Source organism: Heloderma suspectum, chromosome 6, assembly GCF_057233095.1.
Source record: "Heloderma suspectum isolate Gila_16-S chromosome 6, 16-S_ref, whole genome shotgun sequence".
In the NCBI taxonomy this organism is placed as follows: Eukaryota; Metazoa; Chordata; class Lepidosauria; order Squamata; family Helodermatidae; genus Heloderma; species Heloderma suspectum.
The window spans coordinates 128218743-128245388 of NC_139463.1; the positions used below are offsets into that span (position 1 = coordinate 128218743).

Genomic DNA, 26646 nt, shown 5'->3' on the forward strand with positions numbered 1-26646 from the left:
AAATTTGGCTGAATCACACCCAGCATATTTAAGGGTTGCTTAGGTGCTGTTGGTGTCCAGTTGGAGCCCAAGGTATGCTAACTTGGTTCCCTGGCTCTAAATTTCCCAGAAGAGGCCAACATAATTGTCATAATCCAACAGAGACATCCAGCGTGATCCTATACAATTTGGAAGTAAGGCCCACTAAGTTCAATGAGATTTACTTTCAAGAAAGTGTGGATAGGATTGCAGCTTTAAGCATCCTTAAGCCCATTTATCACAACAGATTTGAGGGTGCTTAACTTTATGTTGTATTATGGTTCATCTTTTCAGGAATATAAATATTTTTAAATCCTTGTAGAGGACTATTTCAATAAATAATTGGATAAAACCTCTGGACTTCAGAACCAACAGTAAGTAGTATGTGCTTTCAATCATTTGTTATTTTGTACTTCCAGCATTTGAGGATCTGCAGTTAAAAGAGTAGAATTCTGTTTTTAAAGAAACAATTTCTTGTACTATCAAGGTTAGAGACTTTGGGTGGGGTGCTCATGATGGAATTCTAGCTCTGCAGAAAAACACCAAACCTTTTAAACTAACACCCCCCTCTATTCCACTTTCTTTAAAGACGTATATTCAGAAAGGAAATAAACACAATCCCACATTTATGATTATGACAAATGGGTGGAAATCTCTTAAGCAAATGCAAATATGCGGAATCAGCATATGTCATCTATTTTTTAATTGTGTGAGAGAAAACATACTTAACAAGATAAATCCCACACAGCCAAGCCAAAAACAAGCCCCCACTTGTTTGAAACCAGACATTCTTCCAACTTTATCTCACAAAATTTCAGCAGCTAACATTTCTTTCTCAGGGATTTGTAGACACAGGGATTATGGACTAGTTGAACTGATACCATATAACTAGCCCTTTTCCTTTACAGCAGAAATGCAGAACCAAAGGCCAAATCTGGTCTGCCTGGGGGCCAATCTGGCCCTATGGGGTTCCCCCAATGGCCTTGTTTCTTCTCTTGGCCCCACCCACTTTTCCCCAACTACTCATAATTTGGTGGTTTCCCAGCTTTTGTGCATTTTTTCCCCATTCTGAAAATTTGAAATGTCTTATATATGGCTTAGTCACTGGCGGTAAGAGCTTTAACCTAAAATATGCTGGTATTTTGGGTGTTATGGGCCCACCCCTTTTGCTTTTTGGCCCACCCCCTTTGTCTTTGGCCCCACCCACCACTGGAATGCGGGCCCCAAGAGCGTCTCCGAAATGGAATTCAGCCCCCAGGCTGAAAGAGGTTCTGGACCCATGCTTTACAGTTAGTTTCTGTAATGCATAATGGAAATCAGTGTAACTTGATTTGCATATTATTTAAGAGCATAAGAAGAACACTGGATCACACCAAAGGCCTGTCTTGTCCAGCATCCTGTTTTTCACAATGGCCAAACAACTGCCTCTGTAAGCCCACATGAGGAACATGAAGATTATAGCAGTCTCCAGCTGTTGTTTCCCATTAACTAGTAATTCAGAGGAAACTGCCACTGATCTTGGAGGTGACAGATAGCCATCAGGACTAGAATCATAGAATGGTAGGTTGGAAGGGGCCTACAAGGCCATCGAGTCCAACTCCCTGCTCAATGCAGGAATCCAAGTCAGAGCATCCCTGACAGATGGCTGTCCAGCCTCGCTTTGAACACTCCCAGTGTGGGAGAGCCCACCACCTCCCTAGGTAATTGGTTCCATTGTCGTATTGCTCTAACAGTCAGGAAGTTTTTCCTGATGTTCAGCCAGAATCTGGCTTCCTGTAACTTGAGCCCATTGTTCCGTGTCCTGCACTCTGGGATGATCGAGAAGAGATCCTGGCCTTCCTCTCTGTGACAACCTTTCAAGTACTTGAAGAGCACTATCATATTGTCAGGGTGGACACTGAGCCCATAGAATCCCAGAGTAGTTCTGATTCTGAGGAAGAGCAGTCACTCCTGGGAGAGGAGCGCGCTCCTCTTTCTCAGGACCAACAGCTGACGGAGATTCCTCCCACCAGCATTCCTAGTTTAGTTAGCAGTCCAGGGAGTGACCAAGCACAGATAGCAGACTTGGTGGATGCGCGACGCAGACTCAGAGAGCGGCACCAGATGGAGGGCGCGGAAAGGAGGCGAAGTGCCAGGTTGGCGCGCAAACAGCGGCTGCGCCCAGAGGCTCCAAGGGAAAAGGGGAGGGACTCTCCCTAGTCCTTAAGTTCAGGGGTCTGCCAGTAATTCCCTTTCAAACGGGGACCAACTGTTCCAACTTAGGGCATAGGTACTGTGCTGCTCAGATCTAGTTGCAATCGGTATAGTTGTTAAGTTATAAAAGAAGAATAAAGCTTTGAAAGGAATTCCTTTGTCTGTGTCTGGACTTGGCTACTAGTTTAGACAGAGAGAGACCTCCAAGGAGCCCTTGACACATATCTCCCCTCAGTCTTCTCTTCTCAAGGCTAAACATGTCCAGTTCTTTCAGTCTCTCCTCATAGGGCTTTGTTTCCAGTCCCCTGATCATCTTTGTTGCCCTCCTCTGAACCCTCTCCAGTTTGTCTGCATCCTTCTTAAAGTGTGGTGCCCAGGCCTAACCAGTGCTGAGTAGAGGGGAACTAGTACTTCCCGGGATTTGGAAGCTATGCTTCTATTAATGCAGCCCAAAAGAACATTGGCCTTTTTTGCAGCCACATCACATTGTTGGCTCATATTCAGCTTGTGATCGACAACAATTCCAAGATCCTTCTCGCTTGTAGTGTTGTTGAGCCACGTATCCCCCATCTTGTAACTGTGCCTTTGGTTTCTTTTTCCTAGGTGCAGAACTTGGCATTTATCCCTATTCAATGTCATTCTGTTGTTTTCTGCCCAGCGCTCCAGTCTATCCAGATCACTTTGAATTTTGTTTCTGTCTTCCAAAGTGTTAGCTATCCCGCCCAGTTTTGTGTCATCTGCACATTTGATCAGCATTCCCTGTACCTCCTCCTCCAAGTCATTAATAAAGATGTTGAAGAGCACTGGGTTCAGGACTGAGCCCTGCGGTACCCCACTCGTTACCTCTCCCCAGTTTGAGAAGGTCCCATTGATAAGCACTCTTTGAGTCCAATTCTGTAGCCAACTGTGGATCCACCGGATCGTTGTTTCATCTAGCCCACTTTGAGCTAGTTTGCTCATCAGGAGATCATGGGGCACTGTTGAAAGCTTTGCTGAAGTCGAGGTATATTATGTCTACAACATTCCCATGGTCCACAAGGGAGGTTACTTGATCAAAAAATGAGATCAGATTAGTCTGGCGGGTCTTGTTCTTGACAAATCCATGTTGGCTTTGAGGAATCACTGCATTGTTTTCAAGGTGCTTCCAGATGGATTGCTTTATCATCTGCTCCAGAATTTTCCCAGGGATGGATGTCAGACTGACTGTTCTGTAGTTCCCAGGTTCCTCCTTTTTGCCCTTTTTGAAGATAGGGACAACGTTAGCCCTCCTCCAGTCATCTGGCACTTCCCCCGTCCTCCATGATTTCTCAAAGAGAATAGACAGCGGGTCTGAGAGTTCTTCTGCCAGTTCCTTTATTACTCTAGGATGCAATTCATCTGGCCCTGGAGATTTGAACTCATTCAAAGGAATTAGGTGTTCCATGACCATATGCCTATCGATCTCAAGCTGCAATCCTGCCCCTTCAGCCTGTACTTCGCCTTTGCCAGGGGGGTCATAGACCCTCTTTTGGGAGAAGACTGAGCCAAAGTAGGAATTGAGCACCTCTGCCTTTTCTTTGTCATCTGTTATCATTTTGCCATCCTTATTTAATAGTTGAACCACCATTTCTTTCCTCTGCCTTTTACTATGCACGTAGCTGAAGAAAGCCTTTTTGTTGCTTTTAGCCTCCCTCGCTAACCTCAGCTCGTTCTCAGCTTCAGCCTTCCTGATGCCATCCCTGCAATTCTGTGCTACCTGCCAGTACTTTTACTTTGTTGCTTGGCCTTCCTTCCACTTCCTATATGTGTCCTTTTTTGTTTTCAGGTCATCTCTAAGCTTTTTGTGAAGCCACATTGGCTCCTTCTGTTGTCTTCCACCTTTTCTTCTTGTTGGAATTGTTTGTAATTGTGCCTTGAGAATTTCCTTTTTTAAAAGCTCCCACCCATCTTGGACTCCTTTTCTCATTAGCGTTACTTGCCATGGGACCTTACTGATCATTGTTCTGAGTTTATTAAAATCAGCTTTCGTAAAATCCAGGGTACGCGTTTCACTGCACTCGGCTTTTGCTTCCCTTAGAACCAAGAACTCAAGTACAACATGGTTGCTTTCCCCTAGAGTTCCCGTAACTGCTACTTTATTCAATAAGTCATCTCTGTTGGTTAGGATCAAGTCAAGGATCACCGATCCTCTAGTTCCTTCCTCTACTTTCTGTAGGAGGAAGTTATCTGCCACACAAGTCAGGAATTTCCTGGAGGGGCCATGGTTTGCAGAATTTGTCTCCCAACAAATATCGGGGAAATTGAAGTCCCCCATTACTACAACATCATGCTTCCTTAAAACATTGGCTATTTGCTTTTCAAAAGTTTCATCCTCATCTTCTCCTCGATTGGGTGGCCGGTAGTAGACTCCGACCACCAGGTTCCTTTTATTCTTTGCTCCATTTATTTTGATCCAGATGCTCTCAATGGGGCTACCAAGCTCCTCCTCCTGTATTTCTGTGCAGAGATATGTATTTTTCACATACAGTGCAACCCCATGTCCCTTTCTGTTCCTCTAGTAGACCAAAGGCCTATTTAGTCCAGTTTGTCTGCACTAGTAGCCATTCATAGCCTTCTCCTTCATGAATATGTCTAATTCCTTTTAATCTAGTTGCTGTCAGTCACCACATCTTGTGGCATAAGTTAACTATGTGTTGAACATTTTCTTGAACATAATGGGTGCCAGTCTACACCTGGTGGACATGATAAACACATTCTGGAATTGCTAAAGCTATAGCCACATCTAAACTACAAACCCACACTTCCAAATCTAAATTAGTTTTAAGCCAGTTTAACTCATGGTTTTCCTGGAAGAGTCTCTGAGGATGAATGTAATTTGTGAGAATGCTTCACATACCAGCATTCCTGGGAGCGAAAGCACAACTGTGAAATTTGTTTAGAATATAGATATATATTCAGTGTAGACAGCCTTGTTTTAGCCCCATACAAGAGTTCTGTGGTATGATGTTCTGAAGTTAAGAACAATCCTTCACAGTTGAGAGGCACTATGCCATGGAATCCCCTTCACGGATCACTTCCTTGTTGTGGCGAAGGGGCTTGTGTACTCAGTGAAGCCATAAGCTATGCCGTGCAGGGCCGCTCAAGACGGACAGGTCACGGTGGAGAGTTCTGACAAAATGTGGTCCACTGGAGAAGGAAATGGCAACCCACTCAAGTATTCTTGCCAAGAAAACCCCATGGAACGTCTCACAAGGCTAAAAGATATGACGCCGGAAGATGAGCCCCTCAGGTCGGAAGGTGTCCAATATACTACTGGGGAAGACCAGAGGGTATTTCCAAGTAGCGCCAGAAAGAGTGAAGCGGCTGGGCCAAAGCCGAAAGGACACTCAGCTGTGGATGTGTCTGGTGGTGAAAAGAAAGTCCGATGCTGTAAAGAACAATATTGTTTAGGAACCTGGAATGTAAGGTCAATGAATCAAGGTAAGCTGGAGGTGGTCAAACATGAGATGGCAAGATTGAACATCGACATCTTGGGAATCAGCGAACTAAAATGGACAAGCATGGGCGAATTTAATTCAGGTGACCATTATATCTATTACTGTGGGCAAGAATCCCTTAGAAGAAATGGAGTAGCACTCATAGTCAACAAAAGGGTGGGAAAAGCAGTACTGGGGTACAATCTCAAAAACGATAGAATGATCTCAGTACGAATCCAAGGCAAACCAGTAATTCAAGTCTATGCCCCAACCACTGAGGCCGGAGAAGCTGAGGTTGATCGGTTCTATGAAGACCTACAACACCTTCTAGAACTAACACCAAAAAAAGGTGTCCTCTTCATCATAGGGGATTGGAATGCTAAAGTAGGAAGTCACAAAATCACCAGGATAAGAGGCAGGCATGGCCTTGGTGTACAAAATGAAGCAGGACAAAGGCTAATAGAGTTTTGCCAAGAGAACACGCTGATCATAGCAAGCACTCTTTTCCAACAGCACAAGAGGCGACTCTACACATGGACATCACCAGATGGTCAATATCGAAACCAGATTGATTATGTACTTTGCAGCCAAAGATGGAGAAGCTCCACACAGTCAGTAAAAATAAGACCTGGAGCTGACTGTGGCTCAGATCATGAGCTTCTTCTTGCAAAATTTCAGCTTAAACGAAGAACGTAGGGAAAATCACTAAACCGTTCAGGTATGACCTAAATCATATCCCTTATGAATATACAGTGGAGGTGACGAATAGATTTAAGGGATTAGCCCTGATAGACAGAGTGCCTGAGGAACTATGGATGGAGGTCCGTAACATTGTTCAGGAGGCAGCAACTCAATCCATCCCAAAGAAAAAGAAATGCAAGAAAGCCAAGTGGCTGTCCGATGAGGCTTTACAAGTAGCTGAGGAAAGAAGGGAAGCGAAAAGCAAGGGAGAAAGGGGAAGATATACCCAGCTGAATGCAGAGTTCCAGAGGATAGCAAGGAGAGACAAGAAGGCCTTCTTAAATGAACAATGCAAAGAAATCGAGGAAAACAACAGAATGGGAAAGACTAGAGATCTCTTCAAGAAAATTGGAGATCTCAAGGGAACGTTTTGTGCAAAGACGGGCATGATAAAGGACAAAGAAGGCAGGGACCTAACAGAAGCAGATGAGATTAAGAAGAGGTGGAAAGAATATACAGAAGAACTATACAGGAAAGATCTTAATGTCCCTGATAGCCATGATAGTGCGGTCACGGAACTTGAGCCGGACATTCTAGAGAGTGAAGTCAAGTGGGCCTTAGGAAGCATTACTAACAAAAAGCTGGCAGAGATGACAGCATTCCAGCTGAGCTATTTAAGATCCTAAAAGATGATGCTGTTAAAGTGCTGCACTCAATATGCCAACAAATTTGGAACACTCAACAATGGCCACAAGACTGGAAAAAGTCCATTTACATTCCAATTCCAAAGAAGGGCAATGCCAAAGAGCGTTCATACTACCGTACAATTGCGCTCATTTCACATGCCAGCAAGGTGATGCTCAAAATCCTACAAGCTAGGCTTCAGCAGCATGTGAACCGAGAACTACCGGAAGTACAAGCTGGGGTTCGAAGAGGCAGAGGAACTAGAGATCAAATCGCCAACATTCGCTGCATCATGGAGAAAGCAAGAGAATTCCAGAAAAACATCTATTTCTGCTTCATTGACTACGCTAAAGCCTTTGATTGTGTGGATCACAACAAACTGTGGCAAATTCTTAAAGAGATGGGAGTACCAGACCACCTTACCTGTCTCCTGAGAAACCTTTACAAGGGCCAAGAAGCAACAGTAAGAACCGGACATGGAACAACCGATTGGTTCAAAATTGGGAAAGGAGTACGACAAGGCTGTATATTGTTGCCCTGCTTATTTAATTTATATGCGGAGTACATCATGAGAAACGCCAGGTTGGATGAATCACAGGTCGGAATTAAGATTGCCGGGAGAATTATCAACAATCTCAGATACGCAGACGATACCACCCTAATGGCAGAAAGCGAAGAGGATCTAAAGAGCCTCTTGTTGAGGGTGAAAGTGGAGAGTGCAAAAGCTGGTTTGAAACTCAACATTAAAAAAACGAAGATCATGGCATCTGGCCCCATCACTTCCTGGCATATGGAAGGGGAAGAAATGGAAGCAGTGACAGATTTTATTTTCTTGGGCTCCAAGATCACCGCAGACAGTGACTGTAGCCATGAAATTAAAGGACGCTTGCTCCTTGGGAGGAAAGCTATGGCAAACCTAGACAGCATAGTAAGAAGCAGAGACATCACCTTGCCAACAAAGGCTCGTATAATCAAAGCTATCGTTTTCCCAGTAGTAATGTATGGCTGTGAGAGCTGGACTATAAGGAAGGCTGAGCGCCGAAGAATCGATGCTTTCGAACTGTGGTGCTGGAGAAGACTCCTACGAGTCCCCTGGACTGCAAGGAGGTCAAATCAGTCCATCCTAAAGGAAATCAACCCTGAGTGCTCATTGGAAGGACAGATACTGAAGCTGAAGCTCAAATATTTTGGCCACCTAATGCGAAGAGAAAACTCCCTGGAAAAGACCCTGATGCTGGGAAAGATTGAAGGCAAAAGGAGAAGGGGACGGCAGAGGATGAGATGGCTAGATAGCATCACCGATGCAATGAATATGGACTTGAGCACACTCCGGGAGAGAGCGCAGGACAGGAAGGCCTGGCATGCTATGGTCCATGGGGTCATGAAGAGTCGGACACGACTTAACGACTGAACAACAACAATGCCATGGAATACCAGCTGGGAGTGTGAGGGGGCTATTGCTTCATGCCCTCCTTGTGGGCTTTCAAGGGACATCTGGTTGGCCACTCTGGTAACCCGGATGCTGGACTAAATAGGCCTTTGGTCTAATCTGCAGGACTCTTATGTTCTTAAAGCATACATGTGTACCTCTACATGGTCACAATCCCACAAACCACCTATACAACCTTATCTAAGCCAGTCTGGTGTGTGTAACTGCTGTAAAGAAACAGGTTACTTCCTGTGTAGCAGAGCAGCACAGATGGTTGTAGGTTTGTATCCGCTTCGATTTTTAAATATAACCATCATACATTTTTATCTGCTATTTATTTATTTATTTATTTATTTATTTATTTCATTTCATTTCTATACCGCCCAATAGCCGAAGCTCTCTGGGCGGTTCACAAAAATTAAATCCAAGCAACACACAATAAAACAATTTAAAATATACAGAACATTAAAACAACAATATAACAATACAACCACAATAAAACCTATGACTTAGAATTTTCTGACTCCCTTGTAGGCAACCTTCTCTTTGCTTTCCTGAGCATGTGCTTTTCAGGTCTGCAGACAAGAAACCAAAATATCGCTTGCTTGCTTTTTTTCTTCTCTGTCTCTGTCTCTCTCTCTCAGTCACACACACACACACACACACACACACACTTCTATAAATTATGTAGTGACCATGAATTCTCATGGATTTAATTGTGGTTAGATTATGCAACTAAGATAAACTCTAAAGGCAAGACTTGGCTGAGGGGAAATCATGGGGAATCTCCCTGTCTTTTATCTTTTCAAAGAACATAGTAATGTTTTGTTGTTTTAAAGATACACCATTAAGCATATACTTTTATTGCTTTCTCTCCCTCCCCCAACACCCCTCTTTTCTTAATAAGTTGGATGAAAAGCAACCACCTCCTGATAACATAATGACAAGTCAGAACAATACAGGCGGTAAGATCAACCTGTGCGCTGTTTATTTCTTTATTTTAAAGAAAGAACTTTGGGATGAGGATGATGGGTGTGTTGCTCACTAGTGTGTTGTGTGTGTGTGCGCGCGCTGAACCCCACAGTGCTGCTAAGAGCAACCAAACCACTTCCCCCCACTTTGTGCAAGTTCCTTTAAAGAAATGACAAGAGTTCTGCATGTAATCCTTCCTTCAGTTCTAGATTAGCAGGGGAAGCAGAGCCATGATAATATGTGCCTGCCCCCCATTAGATGTGCAGTCCAGAACTAGACAGAGGAAGATTGTTTTTCAATTCAGTGTATGTCTTCAATTCCTACTCTAGCCAAGAGCCTCAGCTGGAAATGCCAAGAATGAAATTTGTCAATTTCACTTCTATCAAAAGTTGGGGATTGAGATTGACAAGAATTCCCAAAGTCTCCAGTGAGAGTGGGAGCTCACCACAGCTTCCAAATGGAATGAGGAAAGAAAGTGGTAGTGGTGGGGGGACCATTCAGCCTTTGGAGGGTTAAAATAAAGGAATAGTTTAAAGGTCTGTTTCCCGCCTCCCAGCTGAGCAGAGCAGAGCAAGCTGCTCCAGCTGGTCCAGGGACTACAGAAGCAAGCAAACTCTCAGAGAGTGAGCGATCAGAGTGACCAAACAGGAGTTGACCAGGGGAGTTGCAGTGGTAGAAGAGACAAAGGAGACAGAGGAGACAGAGGCAAAGAGGTAAGTGGGCTGTAGGAAGCCCAGGGGGCTGTCCTTCTTCCTTCTGAGTGGCTGTGAGCTCACCAGGAGGTAGAAGAGACAAAGGAGACAGAAGCAAAGAGGTAAGTGGGCTGCAGGAAGCCCAGGGGGCTGTCCTTTATCCTTCTGAGTGGCTGTGAGCTCACCAGGTGCTTCTGAGAGCTCCAACTGAATTGGAGGTGTGTGGCCTGAGTACTCCCAGCAGCTGTGTGGGCAGGAAGCTTCAGTCTGTTTCCCACCTCCCAGCTAAGCAGAGCAGAGCAAGCTGCTCCAGCTGGTCCAGGGACTACAGAAGCAAGCAAGCTCCCAGAGAGCGAGTGACCAGAGCGAGTGGACAGGGGGAGCAAACAGGAATTGGCCAGGGAAGTTCAGCAGGGGAGGTCAAGGGGAAGGCCCCTAACATTTTTTTAAAATTTATTTATTATTATTTATTATTAAATTTATTAATCGCCCATCTGGCTGGTCACCCAGCCACTCTGGGCGATGTACAACATACAATAAAACAGTTTAAAACAATAAAATTATACAATAAAAACATTTTTTTCTTTTTTAAAAAACTTTTTTTTCATTTATTTGTCTTGTAACACACACTTCCACACCAGTGGGACTCTGCTTTTAACCTCTACTGAGTAAAGGAGCAGGTACAGGCTAGTCAAGAACTATTAGAAAGCTAGACACAAAAAGGGAATAGAGGCTATGGAAGGACAAGACTCTCCAGTGGTGGTGACCTGCAAGGTGTGTGCAATATTTGTTTTATTGTCTGAGAACAACATGGCCTACACCTGCAACAAGTGCAAGTTGATCATGCTGCTGGAAGAAAAAGTAAGTGGGCTGGAGTGGCGACTGTCGACCCTCTGGGGAATAAGGGAACACGAAGAGTTCTTGGACAGAATGGGGGAACTACAGCAGCAAAGGGAAGACCAGAAGCTTAAAGAGCAACAGCAAGCTGAGGCAGAAGTGGGAAATGCTGTGGTGAGGAAAAATGGAGAAGAGGATACTCCTTGGAAAAGGGTGACAAGAGAAGAACTAGACGCCACTCTGCACCAGTGGAGCTGTGGAACTAATTCCAGGTACTTAAGGATGAGACTGGAGGACAGCCTGCAGAAGAAGAATCACAGGGGAACCTGCATGAGAGTGAGCAAGAGGCTGAAGGTCAGTCAAGCAGAGGCAATGAAACCCAGGCTTACAACAACAAGAAGATAAGAGTAGTAGTAGTGGGAGACTCCTTGCTGCATGGGATCGAAACCCAAGTATGTCATGAAGACCTGTGGACTTGCCAGGTATGCTGTCTCCCAGGAGGACGGATTAGAGACGTGACTGAAAGGTTGCCTGCACTCATAAAGCCCACTGACAGGTATCCCTTTCTTCTCATCCATGTGGGAACAAATGATACTGCCCAGCGGAGCTACGAAGAGATCACGTCAGACTTTGAAGCTTTGGGAAGGAAACTCAAGCACTTTGGGGCCCAGATAGTTTTCTCATCCATCCTTCCAGTAGTTAGAAGAGGGATAGAAAGGGAACGAAAAATACTCCGGGTGAATGACTGGCTACGAAGGTGGTGCCGACGAGAGAGATTTGGATTCTGGGACCACGGGCTATACTTCCTGGAAGATGGGCTGTTGGCAAGGGACAGGTTGCACCTCACAAAGGCTGGGAAGAATGTGTTTGGCCACAGCATGAAGAACTTCATCAGGAGGGCTTTAAACTGAATCCTACAAGGAAGGGAGATGTAATGTTGAGGCTAACAATGGACGAAGGCTCATGCACCACAACAGAGAGAACAGCTCTGATAGCGCCCAATAATAGTCTTCAGACACATGTAGGAAGAAAGCCAGACTATGAAGCACATCGTCTTCGATGTCTGTATACTAATGCCCAGAGGATGGGAAACAAACAGAACAAACGTGAACTCTTAATAGAAGAGGGAAATTACAACTTGATAGGTATAACTGAGACTTGGTGGGATGACTCTCATGACTGGAATACCGCAGTTGAAGGATATAACTTGTTCAAAAGGGCAGGAGGAACAGAAAGGGAGGTGGGGTTGCACTGTATGTGAAAAATACATATCTCTGCACAGAAATACAGGAGGAGGAGCTTGGTATCCCCATCGAGAGCATCTGGATCAAAATAAATGGAGCAAAGAATAAAAGGAACCTGGTGGTCGGAGTCTACTACCGGCCACCCAATCAAGAAGAAGACAAGGATGAAACCTTTGAAAAGCAAATAGCCAATGTTTTAAAGAAGCATGATGTAGTAGTAAAGGGGGACTTCAATTTCCCCGATATTTGTTGGGAGACAAATTCTGCAAAACATGGCCCTTCCAGGAAATTCCTGACTTGTGTGGTGGATAACTTCTTCCTACAGAAAATAGAGAAAGGAAGGCTATCCTTGACTTGATCCTAACCAACAGAGATGACTTAGTGGATAAAGTAGCAGTTACAGGAATTCTGGGGGAAAGCGACCATGTTGTACTTGAGTTCTTGGTTCTAAGGGAAGCAAAAGTCGAGTGTAATCAAATGCGTACCCTGGATTTTAGGAAAGCTGATTTTAATAAACTCAGAACAATGATCAGTAAGGTCCCATGGCAAGTGACTCTAACGAGAAAAGGAGTTCAAGATGGGTGGGAGCTTTTAAAAAAGGAAATTCTCAAGGCACAATTACAAACAATTCCAACAAGAAGAAAAGGTGGAAGACAACAGAAGAAGCCAATGTGGCTTCACAAAAAGCTTAGGGATGACCTGAAAACAAAAAAGGACACATATAGGAAGTGGAAAGAAGGCCAAGCAACAAAGGAAGAGTACAGGCAGGTAGCACAGAATTGCAGGGATGGCATCAGGAAGGCTAAAGCTGAGAATGAGCTGAGGTTAGCAAGGGATGCTAAAAGCAACAAAAAGGCTTTCTTCAGCTACATGCATAGTAAAAGGCAGAGGAAAGAAATGGTTGTTCAGCTATTAAATAAGGATGGCAAAACGATAACAGATGACAAAGAAAAGGCAGCGGTGCTCAATTCCTACTTTGGCTCAGTCTTCTCCCAAAAGAGGGTCTATGACCCCCCTGGCAAAGGCGAAGTACAGGCTGAAGGGGCAGGATTGCAGCTTGAGATCGATAGGCATATGGTCAAGGATCACCTAATTCCTTTGAATGAGTTCAAATCTCCAGGGCCAGATGAACTACATCCTAGAGTAATAAAGGAACTGGCAGAGGAACTCTCAGAACCGCTGTCTATTCTCTTTGAGAAATCATGGAGGACGAATGAAGTGCCAGATGACTGGAGGAGGGCTAACGTTGTCCCTATCTTCAAAAAGGGCAAAAAGGAGGAATGTGGGAACTACAGACCAGTCAGTCTGACATCAATCCCTGGGAAATTCTGGAGCAGATGATAAAGCAATCCATCTGTAAGCACCTTGAAAACAATGCAGTGATTACCCAAAGCCAACATGGATTTGTTGAGAACAAATCCTGCCAGGCAAATCTGATCTCATTTTTTGATCAAGTAACCTCCCTTGTGGACTGTGGGAATGCTGTGGACATAATATACCTCAACTTCAGCAAAGCTTTTGACAAAGTGCCCCATGATCTCCTGATGAGCAAACTAGCTCAAAGTGGGCTAGATGAAACAACGATTCGGTGGATCCACAGTTGGCTACAGAATCGGACTCAAAAAGTGCTTATCAACAGGACCTTCTCAAACTGGGGAGAGGTAATGAGTGGGGTACCGCAGGGCTCAGTCCTGGGCCCAGTGCTCTTCAACATTTTTATGAATGACTTGGAGGAGGAGGTGCAGGGAATGCTGATCAAATATGCAGATGACACAAAACTGGGCGGGATAGCTAACACTTTGGAAGACAGATACAAAATTCAAAGTGATCTGGATAGACAGGAGCTCTGGGCAGAAAACAACAGAATGACATTGAATAGGGATAAATGCCCAGTTCTGCACCTAGGAAAAAGAAACCAAATGCACAGTTACAAGATGGGGGATACGTGGTTCAACAACACTACCAGTGAGAATGATCTTGGAATTGTGATTTCCAGCTGAACATCAGGAAAAACGTCCTGACTGTTAGAGCAATACGACAATGGAACGCATTCCCTAGGGAGGCGGTGGGCTCTCCCACACTGGAGGAATTCAAGATGAGGCTGGACAGCCATCTGTCAGGGATGCTCTGACTTGGATTCCTGCATTGAGCAGGGGGTTGGACTCGATGGCCTTGTAGGCCCCTTCCAACCCTACTATTCTATGATTCTATGAATAGCAACAATTAACAGTTTTAGAAAGCTTGCACAGGAGAGCGTCCTGGTGGATAGAGCCTCATGTTAATAAACGTGCATGCAGGGTAGGGCTACTTCCTGGATTTTCTGTCTCAGGCACCAAAATGTCTTAAGCCATCCCTCTATTACAATATATTACTATGTACTATTGTGTTTATATGATTATTTACTAAACAGTGAACCATGTTTTTCATTATTTCAGAACTCAAGAAAGTGTCCAAAAGAATGTTTGCCCCTCCGGTAGCTAAACTCCAAGATACTTCGTTTGTGAAAGGGGAATCAGGGCTTCAGGGCAGACAGGAAGATGCCAAAGCAAAAGGGATTCCCACTCCTCTGAGCCATGCTGCATGTGATGGAGTTGCAACCAAACCCATTAAAGCACCAAAAATCCAACCTAACAGGCAGAAAGGGAGCACTTCTAGTATAGAAAAGGAACCAAACTGCAAGGAGGATCCAGAAATGACCAAAGATGTAGGTGGAAATGTAGATTTCACTCCCTTGAAGGAGGATTTCCAAGTCAAAGCTATGCTGGCTGGGGGATTCTGGGAGTTGTAGTTGAACACAGTGGGAGGGCATCAGGATAGGTATGTTCTGAACTGTGGAAGGGCTCAGTCTGGGGGCTCCCTCACATGGAGCTTTTATCCTGCGATTGAGATTGCTCCTTCATGGAAGTTTGCAGCTCTTTACATGATGTGGTCACCCTGCCATGACCCGCCAGGGCGTCTCCTACACTAAATGCCCTTTGTTCCTGTTTTTAAATAGATCTCAGATAATGAACTATCAAATTACACTTCAGTTTCCTCCCTGAAAAGAGTTAAAGCCTCAAGAAGAGGAGCAAGATCAGATACGGGAAGGGGGGGGGGAAAGGAAGTGTGCGTAAAGGGAGTCAGTTGTGATCCTGCATTTAAAACAGAAGCAGAAAGCCCTGTTTTAAATGCAGGATTTTAGGCTGGTGTAGAGATGCCCTGAGTGGGGACGGGCTTGTTGTGGTTACCGTGGTTACTTGTTGTGGTGAGGGAAAGACACTCTGTGCATGTTTAGTAGCACCCTCATCTTTATTCCTTCACATGCCCCAGGGCTGACCCCTGGCAGTGGCTGAAAGGTAGTTAGTCTGGCTCAAACTAAGCTGTGATGATTGTGCATGAGTTACGTCTAGCTCCATACATCTAAGACACCACGATTATGCTCTGTGTTGCTGTAGCTATGATGTTATGGACATGTAAGAGGAGAACACTACTTCAGCAATCCTTTATTCTAGTGCCAATTCAGTTTGGTTTTCTTCCAGAGAGACAATTTGGGAAATGTCATGTTTACAGTCAACAGAACTTTCCCTTTCCTTGAGGTGAAGTCAGTTTAAGGCCCACAAGATATTGATACCCTCTCTTTTCTCTCTCTCTTTTCGGGGGTGGAGGGGAAGGAGAGGATAATTTACAAGATATTATGCTTTTCTTTAGAGGTTATTAAACATGGAAATTGCTAACTCACATGTCTTATATACATCTTCCTTCTAAAGTTCAATTATGCCTCTCCAGCAGGCCTAACATTATAATCCTGAAAGACAAGAGCACCACCCAGATGCAAATTAACTAATATGTGGAAATAACTTCAGGCTATGAGTGAGTGGTACCATGGGAAACAATTAGATATAACTCCTCCTGCACGAGGCAGGCTGAACCTCTTTGAAGACAAATGCAAAATCTTGCATTGGAAGTGCCCCACTGCACAGGGCTCATTTTGCAGTTCTGTTTTTGTGGGATGGAATGAGTGCTATGATATGATGATTAAATATTCATATTTAATCCTCCTCCTCTTCCAGTAAGCAAATGAGGAGCTTACAAAAAGGGTGAAAAAGCACATTAAAGAATAAACATACAATATTAAAACAGAATTAAAAACAAACCACCAGAATTAGTATCAATGAAAATTATTAAGAGCAAAGCTAGGCATTAAAAGTTTGTGTGAATAAAAATGTTTCCAGTTTCTGTCTGAAAGACAACAGGGAAGGAGTTAGGCAGATCTCCAGTGAAGAGGCATTCCAAAGCCTCAGTACCATCACTGAGAAGGCCCTGTCTCACTTCCTTGACCACTGCATTGGGCCTCTTAAAGTCCAGCCAGGTTGATACAGGAGCAGATGGTCCTTGAGGTAATCAGGCTCAAGACCAATTGAAAGCTAGGACCAGAACTTTAAACTGAGCCTGCAAACAAAAAGTTCTTCCAGACGAGGCCTTTATGGTGCCATCACCTTGCCTCATTCACAGAAGTTTACAGGGGGTCCAGACAACGACGTCTTCCACCTGTGAACCTCCCATGTTTTCTTACCACTTTTCCGTCTTTTTCCTTAATGGAGAAAATCCATTAAATGAAACAGCTGCGCAATGCTTTCTTTTTGCTACTGCTAGGAGCCCTCCGTCTGGAAGCATCCAAAGAGATAACCAATGGAGCTAGAACAAGACCGGGCTAATATTCTCTATTTGTTGGGCATCAAATAACAGTCTGACTGCTGCATTTGGACCTACTGAAGTTTCCAACCTGTTTTAAGAGCAGCCTATGTTTACGATGGGGTATGTTGTTAGTACTGCTGTTCTGTTTGCTCATCCCTTGGCAGGAAGAAGGTTGCCTCACTGATGCACAATTTGAGGAGATTGTCCAGAGTGTGCTTCAGAAGACTTCACGGGAGTGCATGGGTATGTTGATAGAAGGGCAGAGAGACAGACAAAGAGGTGCTGAAAATACAAATGAGAGCTAAAAATCTGAAGCATCCCACTGAGGCTGCTTCCAGAGAAGGCTTTTATCACATCACCGTCCTGCCTCATTCACAGAATTTTACAGGGGGTTCAGACAACAACATCTTCTACTCATCATAACCCTTCTGTGTTTTCCCACTGCTGCTTCCATCTTTTTCCTCATTGCAGAAAAGCTGTTAAGGAAGAAAAGATGGAATTGCTGCATTGTTGTTGTTGTTCAGTCGTTCAGTCGTGTCTGACTCTTCGTGACCCCATGGACCATAGCACGCCAGGCCTTCCTGTCCTGCGCTCTCTCCCGGAGTGTGCTCAAGTTCATATTCATTGCATCAGTGATGCTATCTAGCTATCTCATCCTCTGCCGTCCCCTTCTCCTTTTGCCTTCAGTCTTTCCCAGCATCAGGGTCTTTTCCTGGGAGTTTTCTCTTCGCATTAGGTGGCCAAAATATTGGAGCTTCAGCTTCAGTATCTGTCCTTCCAATGAGCAGTCAGGGTTGATTTCCTTTAGGATGGACTGATTTGACCTCCTTGCAGTCCAGGGGACTCGTAATAGTGTTCTCCAGCACCACAGTTCGAAAGCATCAATTCTTCGGCGCTCAGCCTTCCTTATAGTCCAGCTCTCACAGCCATACATTACTACTGGGAAAACCATAGCTTTGATTAGACGGACCTTTGTCGGCAAGGTGATGTCTCTGCTTCTTACTATGCTGTCTAGGTTTGCCATAGCTTTCCTCCCAAGGAGCAAGCGTCTTTTAATTTCATGGCTACAGTCACTGTCTGCGGTGATCTTGGAGCCCAAGAAAGTAAAATCTGTCACTGCTTCCATTTCTTCCCCTTCTATATGCCAGGAAGTGATAGGGCCAGATGCCATGATCTTCGTTTTTTTAATGTTGAGTTTCAAACCAGCTTTTGCACTCTCCTCTTTCACCCTCAACAAGAGGCTCTTTAGATCCTCTTCGCTTTCTGCCATTAGGGTGGTATCATCTGCATATCGGAGGTTGTTGATAATTCTCCCAGCAATCTTAATTCCGACCTCTGATTCATCCAACCTGGCATTTCTCATGATGTACTCTGCATATAAGTTAAATAAGCAGGGTGACAATATGCAGCCTTGTCGTACTCCTTTCCCAATTTGGAACCAATCGGTTGTTCCATGTCTGGTTCTTACTGTTGCTTCTTGACCCTCGTACAGGTTTCTCAGGAGACAGGTAAGGTGGTCTGGTACTCCCATCACTTTCAGAATTTGCCACAGTTTGTTGTGATCCACACAACCAAAGGCTTTAGCGTAGTCAGTGAAGCAGAAAGAGACGTTTTTCTGGAATTCTCTTGCTTTCTCCATGATGCAGCGAATGTTGGCGATTTGATCTCTAGTTCCTCTGCCTCTTCGAAACCCAGCTTGTACTTCCGGTAGTTCTCGGTTCGCATACTGCTGAAGCCTAGCTTGTAGGATTTTGAGCATCACCTTGCTGGCATGTGAAATGAGCGCAATTGTGCGGTACTTTGAACACTCTTTGGCGTTGCCCTTCTTTGGAATTGGAATGTAAACTGACCTTTTCCAGGCTTGTGGCCACTGTTGAGTGTTCCAGATTTGTTGGCATATTGAATGCAGCACTTTAACAGCATCATCTTTTAGGATTTTAAATAGCTCAGCTGGAATACTGTCATCTCCGCTAGCTTTGTTGTTACTAATGCTTCCTAAGGCCCACTTGACTTCACTCTCGAGGATGTCCGGCTCAAGTTCAGTGACCGCACTATCATGGCTATCAGGGACATTAAGATCTTTCCTGTATAGTTCTTCTGTGTATTCTTGCCACCTCTTCTTAATCTCATCTGCTTCTGTTAGGTCCCTGCCTTCTTTGTCCTTTATCATGCCCGTCTTTGCACAAAACGTTCCCTTGAGATCTCCGATTTTCTTGAAGAGATCTCTAGTCTTTCCCATTCTGTTGTTTTCCTCGATTTCTTTGCATTGTTCATTTAAGAAGGCCTTCTTGTCTCTCCTTGCTATCCTCTGGAACTCTGCATTCAGCTGGGTATATCTTCCCCTTTCTCCCTTGCTTTTCGCTGCCCTTCTTTCGTGAGCTACTTGTAAAGCCTCATCAGACAGCCACTTGGCTTTCTTGCATTTCTTTTTCTTTGGGATGGATTGAGTTGCTGCCTCCTGAACAATGTTACGGACCTCTGTCCATAGTTCCTCAGGCACTCTGTCTATCAGGTCTAATCCCTGAAATCTATTCCTCACCTCCACTGTATATTCATCAGGGATATGATTTAGGTCATACCTGAACGGTTTAGTGGTTTTCTCTACCTTCTTCTATTTCAGCCGAAATTTTGCAAGAAGCAGCTCATGATCTGAGCCACAGTCAGCTCCAGGTCTTGTTTTTACTGACTGTATGGAGCTTCTCCATCTTTGGCTGCAAAGTACATAATCAATCTGATTTCGATATTGACCATCTGGTGATGTCCATGTGTAGAGTCGCCTCTTGTGCTGTTGGAAAAGAGTGTTTGCTATGATCAGCATGTTCTCTTGGCAAAACTCTATTAGCTTTTGTCCTGCTTCGTTTTGTACACCAAGGCCATGCCTGCCTATTATCCTGGTGATTTCTTGACTTCCTACTTTAGCATTCCAATCCCCTATGATGAAGAGGACATCTTTTTTTGGTGTTAGTTCTAGAAGGTGTTGTAGGTCTTCATAGAACCGATCAACCTCAGCTTCTTCGGCATCAGTGGTTGGGGCATAGACTTGAATTACTGTGATGTTGAATGGTTTGCCTTGGATTCGTTCTGAGATCATTCTATCATTTTTAAGATTGTACCCCAGTACTGCTTTTCCCACCCTTTTGTTGACTATGAGTGCTACTCCATTTCTTCTAAGGGATTCTTGCCCACAATAGTAGATATGATGGTCACCTGAATTAAATTCGCCCATGCTTGTCCATTTTAGTTCGCTGATTCCCAAGATGTCGATGTTCAATCTTGCCATCTCATGTTTGACCACCTCCAGCTTACCTTGATTCATTGATCTGACATTCCAGGTTCCTAAACAATATTGTTCTTTACAGCATCGGATTTTCTTTTCACCACCAGACACATCCACAGCTGAGTGTCCTTTCGGCTTTGGCCCAGCCACTTCACTCTTTCTGGCGCTACTTGGAAATACCCTCTGCTCTTCCCCAGTAGCATATTGGACACCTTCCGACCTGAGGGGCTCATCTTCCAGCGTCATATCTTTTAGCCTTGTGATACGTTCCATGGGGTTTTCTTGGCAAGAATACTGGAGTGGGTTGCCATTTCCTTCTCCAGTGGACCACATTTTGTCAGAACTCTCTGCCATGACCTGTCTTGGGTGGCCCTGCACGGCATAGCTTATGGCTTCACTGAGTTACGCAAGCCCCTTCGCCACAACAAGGCAGTGATCCATGAAGGGGGAATAGCTGCATAATGCCTTCTAATTAATAGTGCTAGGAATACTCCGTGTGTAAGCACCCCCAGTCATAATTTCAGTTGGGTTTATTCAATTAAACTTTATACAGTTATTTTGAAGGGCAAGGCCAGAATGGGAGAGGATTACAAGCATCTTGTGCTGCACTCAGGACCCTCTGAATGACACTTTCTCCTAGCAGTCACATAATACTGTGCCTACAGAAAGCAGGAATAATGGGGTGAGGGTGTAGAGATCGGCAGGGCAGAGCTGAACTGGTCCACCTCGTTTGGCTCACATTGGATGCCATTTCAGCTCTTGGGGCACACACACTTTGCCTTGTGTCATAAAGACCACAGTGAGGTGTGATACCAAGGCTGCAATCCTATACCCCAGCGGTAGGCAACCTTTTTAGGCCATGGGCACATTTGGCAATTTGTGAACCTGTCCTGGACACCACCACAAAATGGCTGTCATGGGAGCTGTGGTAAAGGACAAATAACCTGCCCAAAAGACTGAGTATGAGGTAGAGGTGGGGTCTGAGCCCCAACACATTAAACAACCCCTTTGGACCCACAGTTTCAAGCACCAACAGAAAACTATTTCACAGCAATTCCAGCTGCCAGTAAGCAAATATATAGGATGGTGTGGCAGGCGCCAGGAAAGATTTCCAGGGTTACCTACCCCTGCTATACCCACTTACCTGGAAGTAAGCCCCATTGAACTCAACTGAACTTACTTCTGAGTAGACATGTATTAGACTGCGCAGTTAACAGTATTTTGAGCAATTTGGAAGTCTGTCAGCTTTTGAAGGTAACATTTGGGAGTTGGCGTTGATTATCACACAAGCCAACATCAAACCTTTTCCCCGTTTAAACTTTATGAACTTCTTTGGGGCTAAGATGGCAAAGCTATTTAAAGTTGTTTCATTTTTATTTCTAGAAAACTCTGGGAAGAGAACTACTTCAGCTGAGCCTACTGAGCAACGCGGTCTGGAAAGGTGGGTTCCACAACTCTGTTTCTGTAGGGTTGGCTGTTCTAATGTGGTGTTAAAAGGCATCCTCTGCGTGTTCTCAGAGTGCTGCGGCCTTTCCTCATGTGAAGAAAAACAACTGATTTCTATAATGTATATATTGTCAGTTTGTGCTTAGCCACTACAGAGGACCTTGCCACAAACCAAAGCGATACAAGCAGACAAATCCTAAAGGGTGACAGAACTGTAGGTAACACCTGTTTCATTTGTCTTCCAGATCTATTTTTCTTCCATTTTTCATGGTGCAGGAACAAAGGCCTACTTTCTGTCGGCGTAACCTATCTGACAGGGATGTTGTAAAGTAGGTTTATCAAACCTTTTCCCTAGCAAGGCACCTGTGCCTTTAGCAACTGTATGACAAGCAGGAATTCATCAGGTGAGGCTTTTTGCAGCATGCAAATGTGCTGATGGGGTCACTTCACCTGACTAATGTTTGCCTGTCATGCTTCTGTGAAAGGCATAGGAACCCTGCCAAAAAAAAGTGTTGGCAACCCTTGTTGTGAAGACAAGTGAAATACGAAATGTGGTGCCATTTCTGTGCTAAAAAGTGGCATAGAAATGATAATGAGCTTTATGTGAACTAAGACGGGAAGCTGGAAACGTGTTTAGGACTGTCTTAAGAGGGCAAGGGACAGATTCCATTGTCAGAGAGAGAGAGAGAGAGAGAGAATGAATTAATCTTGGCATAGTGTTCCTGTGAGGGTTAATTGACGTAGGCTAATAAACTGAAGACCTCTACCAGCATTTTCCCCTCACATGGTGAGGGTGACGACAGCTTCCCAATACCCCATTGTAAGGCCTTATTTAGTTTATGGGTGCAGTACATCAGGTGTTTTCACATGAGATGTTAACCAGCTTGAGTCCTGTTTGGGCCATATGTGAATGTTACTCATTGAAGGACAGACTGTGGAAGAAAGACTGACGTACACTGCTAACAATATGGGATTTTCATTCACACTTAAAAATCAGTGTTGGCAAAAGCTGATTGAAGCCTCAACTGTGAAAATGCTCTGAGACTCCGCATCAATATTATTTAGGAAAACAACACAGCAGCCTGCAGGAATGTAAAAACTACTTTTTGGCCTCATGGTGGTGCCCAAGCACAGGCAATGTAGATAGCTGGCCAGGCTATTAGCTGCTGATTATGAGCCATTCCTGGGCACACTCTTTAGGACAGCCTTTGCCAACTTGTGGGGTACACATGTGGTGTACACACATGTGTGGTATAGTCAACATGTGTACACATGTGATATACACATGTGGAGGGCAACTCCCATATTTCTTAGCCAGCATGGCCATTTGACCTGCTGGCTGGGAATGCTGAGAGCTGTAGTCCAACATATGTGGAAGGCACCAGTTTGGTGAAGGCTGTTCTAAAAACTAGGGTTTTTTTGCAACAGGGAGGGAACCCTTGTCTTGTTGTTTTGTTAACTGGAAACTGGGGGTGGAACAAGGTGTTAAGGCCATGAAATTCTCTCTCTTCCCATGAAGGTCTGTTCATTTCTGCAATGGGGACATATTTACTAAGAGGTGGCAGAGGGAAGGGGGTGCTTAATTATTTCTGGACCCCATCATTTCTCTGTTCCAAGTCATGCCTCTGGGTATTTTCCCCTCCATATGCAAGTTTCAAAATGAGAGTAAATGTGCCTTTTGAAATCTGTGGGGGAGGGAAAAGCTGTATGGAAGGCAATTGGAGCAGAGGAATAGTGGCAAGGAAAAGGTAAGTCTCACACACACACACACACACACACACCCCTCCCAGCTGCTTTTCTTAAAAATGAGCGACATTGAGGCTTTCTGCATTTCCTTTGTGCGTAATGTGTAGCTGGCTCCTTGGCTGGGGCAGAATGAAGGTACCTTACTGTTTTCCACTCCTTTTCTTTGGGTGTTCTTATGTTCTTACGAGTGATGGGAAGTTCAGGGGAGCCTTTAGTTTATAGGAACACTTTTCTATGGAAGAGGAGATTGCACCGGTTATCTATGCTTCTTTAAGAGGAAATACTGAGGAATGGACCTGGGTGTTCAGATGTGCTCAGGAATAAGCTCTACCCTCCCCAGTTTCATAGAGATTAGTTCTCTGAAAGCATCTCAAGTGTGGCTTGTTTTAATTGCCCCAAGAAGACTAACTTTCAACATTCCACCCTACTGAAGTGGACCTCAATTGTGTGCATGTGCTGTTTTTCTCAGAGAGACCTTGGGGGCAACTCCAGCTGCAGATGATGGTGCCTCTAGAAGGAAAAGTGAAATGATGCTTTTAGAAGCAGAACAGAAGGAGTATTTTTTCAGAACAAAGGAACACAGCAAAGTTTCTGTGAATAAGGACAGAAAGGAGAAGAGTAAGTCTTTTGCATGTAAACTTCGAGAAAAATACACTGGGACAAACCTCTGTTCAACAAAAGGTGCTGTGCAGGAGTGCAGCACCATTCACCAGACGTGGTGGGAAGTACAGCAAGGGAAGTGACAGCACAGTCTAGCAGGAGGGGCTGCCAGAGCTGTATGGGACAGAGTGGATATCCACATTCTTTCCAAAGTTCCAAAACAAGTCACTGCTGTTGTCTGCTAGACAGCTCTTAGTTTCCTCCTCCAGCCACCAGCTCTGCTGTCGCCACCCCAACGCTTTCCTGATGTTTTTATAAAGAGGCAAACACACACACACATATGCACAAAAGACTTGTTTTTCTTTGTCTCCTGGCAGATGAGAAACTAGAAGCAGACAATGGAGGGCGTAAGGAAAACCGGAAAGGAGTGCCCAAGAAAAAAGTTCAAGGCAGCGCCCGAGTCGTCATTGACCAAGAGGAAATGCAGGAGGAGGAGAAGGCAAACGGAGGAAGTGGTAGCAATGAGCTAAGCCCTCCCTGCTGTTCCAAAGGGTTTCAGGGAAGGTGGACAAATAGGTTGGGGATCAAAAGCCTTAAACAACTTCAGTCAGACAAGCTTGGGATATTCAGTGGGCAGCACTGCTGTGGTTTTGTAAGAAAGTCCATGGGGGGGAAGTCCTGGACTCTTAGAGTGGGTGGGTGACCAGCCAGATGGGCGATTAATAAATTTAATAAATAAATAAATAATACCTAATGCAGCCTTCTCCAACCTGGAGTCCTCCAGATCTGTTTAACTGCAACTCTTATGATCCCCACCCAGAATGGTCAATGGGTGTTGTAGCCCAACACATCTGAAGGGCACCAGATTGGGCAAGGCTGACTTAGTCTGATGGCAATAATGTCCTAGTTTTACTATGTTAAGGTAAGAACTGTAGTGAGAGAGGAAATCATTGTCTCAATTCAGGTCTAAACAAACTCAAACTTACTGATAAGTTCTAATTCAGAAACTTCATCTTCAAGTCTCCCTTTGAATTACTTTTTATTGAATAATGACATTAGGTTAACAGCAGAGTGTCCTGGGAGATTCAGTTGTTCTCCCACTGATTCCTGAGCATTGCCATTTTGGATGCCAGATTTATGTCCATCTATTCTTGTGTAAGGGCTGTTTGTCCTATGTACAGGAAAAAGCAGAGATGTTTTGTTTATTATGTTGGTCAATAGGAGAAAAAATCCAAAAACTACAGTAGGGCAATACCTTTATTAGGATCAAAATGTTACAAAACAGTGAGTAAGCTTTCAAGTTCTTCAGAACCATTCATCAGGCTGGATGAAAGCTGTCATGATGTTCAAGCCACAAAGTTTGCCGTTTGCTATATTGTGGCTTTAACATAATACGAGCTTTCTCTCCTCTTCCCCTCACCTTTGTCTTGCGTAACATCTAGCCCTACTGTGGATGTAGGATTGTTATTATTATTTTTGTCCTATTTTGTCCATTTTTGGTGGGCAATCATATTTTTGGTGGGCATCACATTGGACAATGAACAAGTGAATGAGCCCCTGTTGTTATGGCTGATGCCCAATAATAGTGGTACCTGAGCGGATATGGAGACAGAGTTGGGATCTAGATCTTGCAGGGTCTGCTCCCTGTATTTGTGTCCCTGTTATGTGGCCTGTTGTTGCTAGTGAGTAGCTGTTTTAGATCAGGGGGCTGTCTGTAAGCAAAGATAGGCCTATCACCCAAGGTCTGTGAGAGGGAAGTGCCCTTGTCTAGGATGGCCTTCAGATCACTGCTGATATATTGGAGTGGTTTTAGACAGGAGCTGTATGTGACCACAAGTAATGTTCTGCCACTTTCTCTTCCGTGGCTGTCCTGGGTATTTCTGGAGAATCCCACATTTCAAAGTCCCTGAGCCATTTGAGTTCTTGAAGCCCCAAGGAACAGCAATAGATGGATCCACAGTTAAAGGGTCCTACAAGCTCAGTCTTTCTCAGGTATGTCTGTGGAGTCTCTTCGAACAGTATCCTCCCCTCAGGATCAGAGAAGATTATTAGAGTACATCTTCACACAGTAGCCCTTAATTTCAAGACTACAATTCATGTTTGAACTTGAAGAAACTGCACACTTAGACAATGAGTGATGCTCATCTATGCCACAGATGCAAGATTTTATTCATTTAAAAGGTTTCTATACCACCTATCAGCAGAGCTTCCAAGGCAGTTTACAAAAGTGAGATAAAATACAAGTAAAATGTAAACATATTAAAAATAATACATTACAATTTATTCTGAAGCCTGGGGAAATATACAAAACGTCTTTGCCTGGCATCAAAAAGGTGACAATGTTGGCATGAGGTTGAGCCTCTCTAGGGAGGGAATTCCATAAATGGGGCACCACCACTGAGACAATCACTCACTTGTGCAGCTCCAAGAATACTCCATCTACTACCGCATGTTTTTCCTGTTATTGTCCTAGGCTGGTGCATGGCTTGGGTTCAGTGCTCTTATCCAACCTGTGAGAAATGGAGGCAGCTCAGCAGTGACATAGACCCCTCCATTCTGCCCGAGGACTGGTCCTGTAGCCAGAACACAGGTAAAACAGAAGGCAGAGGTGAGGCTTTTTGCTACATGGGTTGACACATTTCGTGGCCTCTCCTACCCTCAATTAAACCGGAAGATTGTCTATAGACCCAGATCAGGG

At 44.4% G+C, this 26646-nt stretch overlaps 1 protein-coding gene across 6 annotated transcripts in view; it reads left to right on the top strand.

Annotated features, from left to right (window-relative positions):
* The window catches only part of ZCWPW1 (zinc finger CW-type and PWWP domain containing 1), a 62655-nt gene that overhangs the window by 7537 nt on the left and 28472 nt on the right, over window positions 1-26646 (top strand). For 2 of the 6 annotated variants that reach the window (XM_084806834.1, XM_084806833.1), the window contains exons 2-9: window positions 313-392; window positions 9368-9425; window positions 14641-14909; window positions 17044-17122; window positions 21540-21597; window positions 23818-23966; window positions 24326-24463; window positions 26422-26538. In XM_084806834.1, the coding sequence (XP_084662960.1) occupies window positions 9401-9425; window positions 14641-14909; window positions 17044-17122; window positions 21540-21597; window positions 23818-23966; window positions 24326-24463; window positions 26422-26538 (835 nt within the window). In that variant the 5' untranslated portion in view covers window positions 313-392; window positions 9368-9400. The remainder of the gene's footprint in view (window positions 1-312; window positions 393-9367; window positions 9426-14640; window positions 14910-17043; window positions 17123-21539; window positions 21598-23817; window positions 23967-24325; window positions 24464-26421; window positions 26539-26646) is intronic. The other 4 variants (XM_084806836.1, XM_084806832.1, XM_084806837.1 and 1 more) reach the window with 3 other exon arrangements.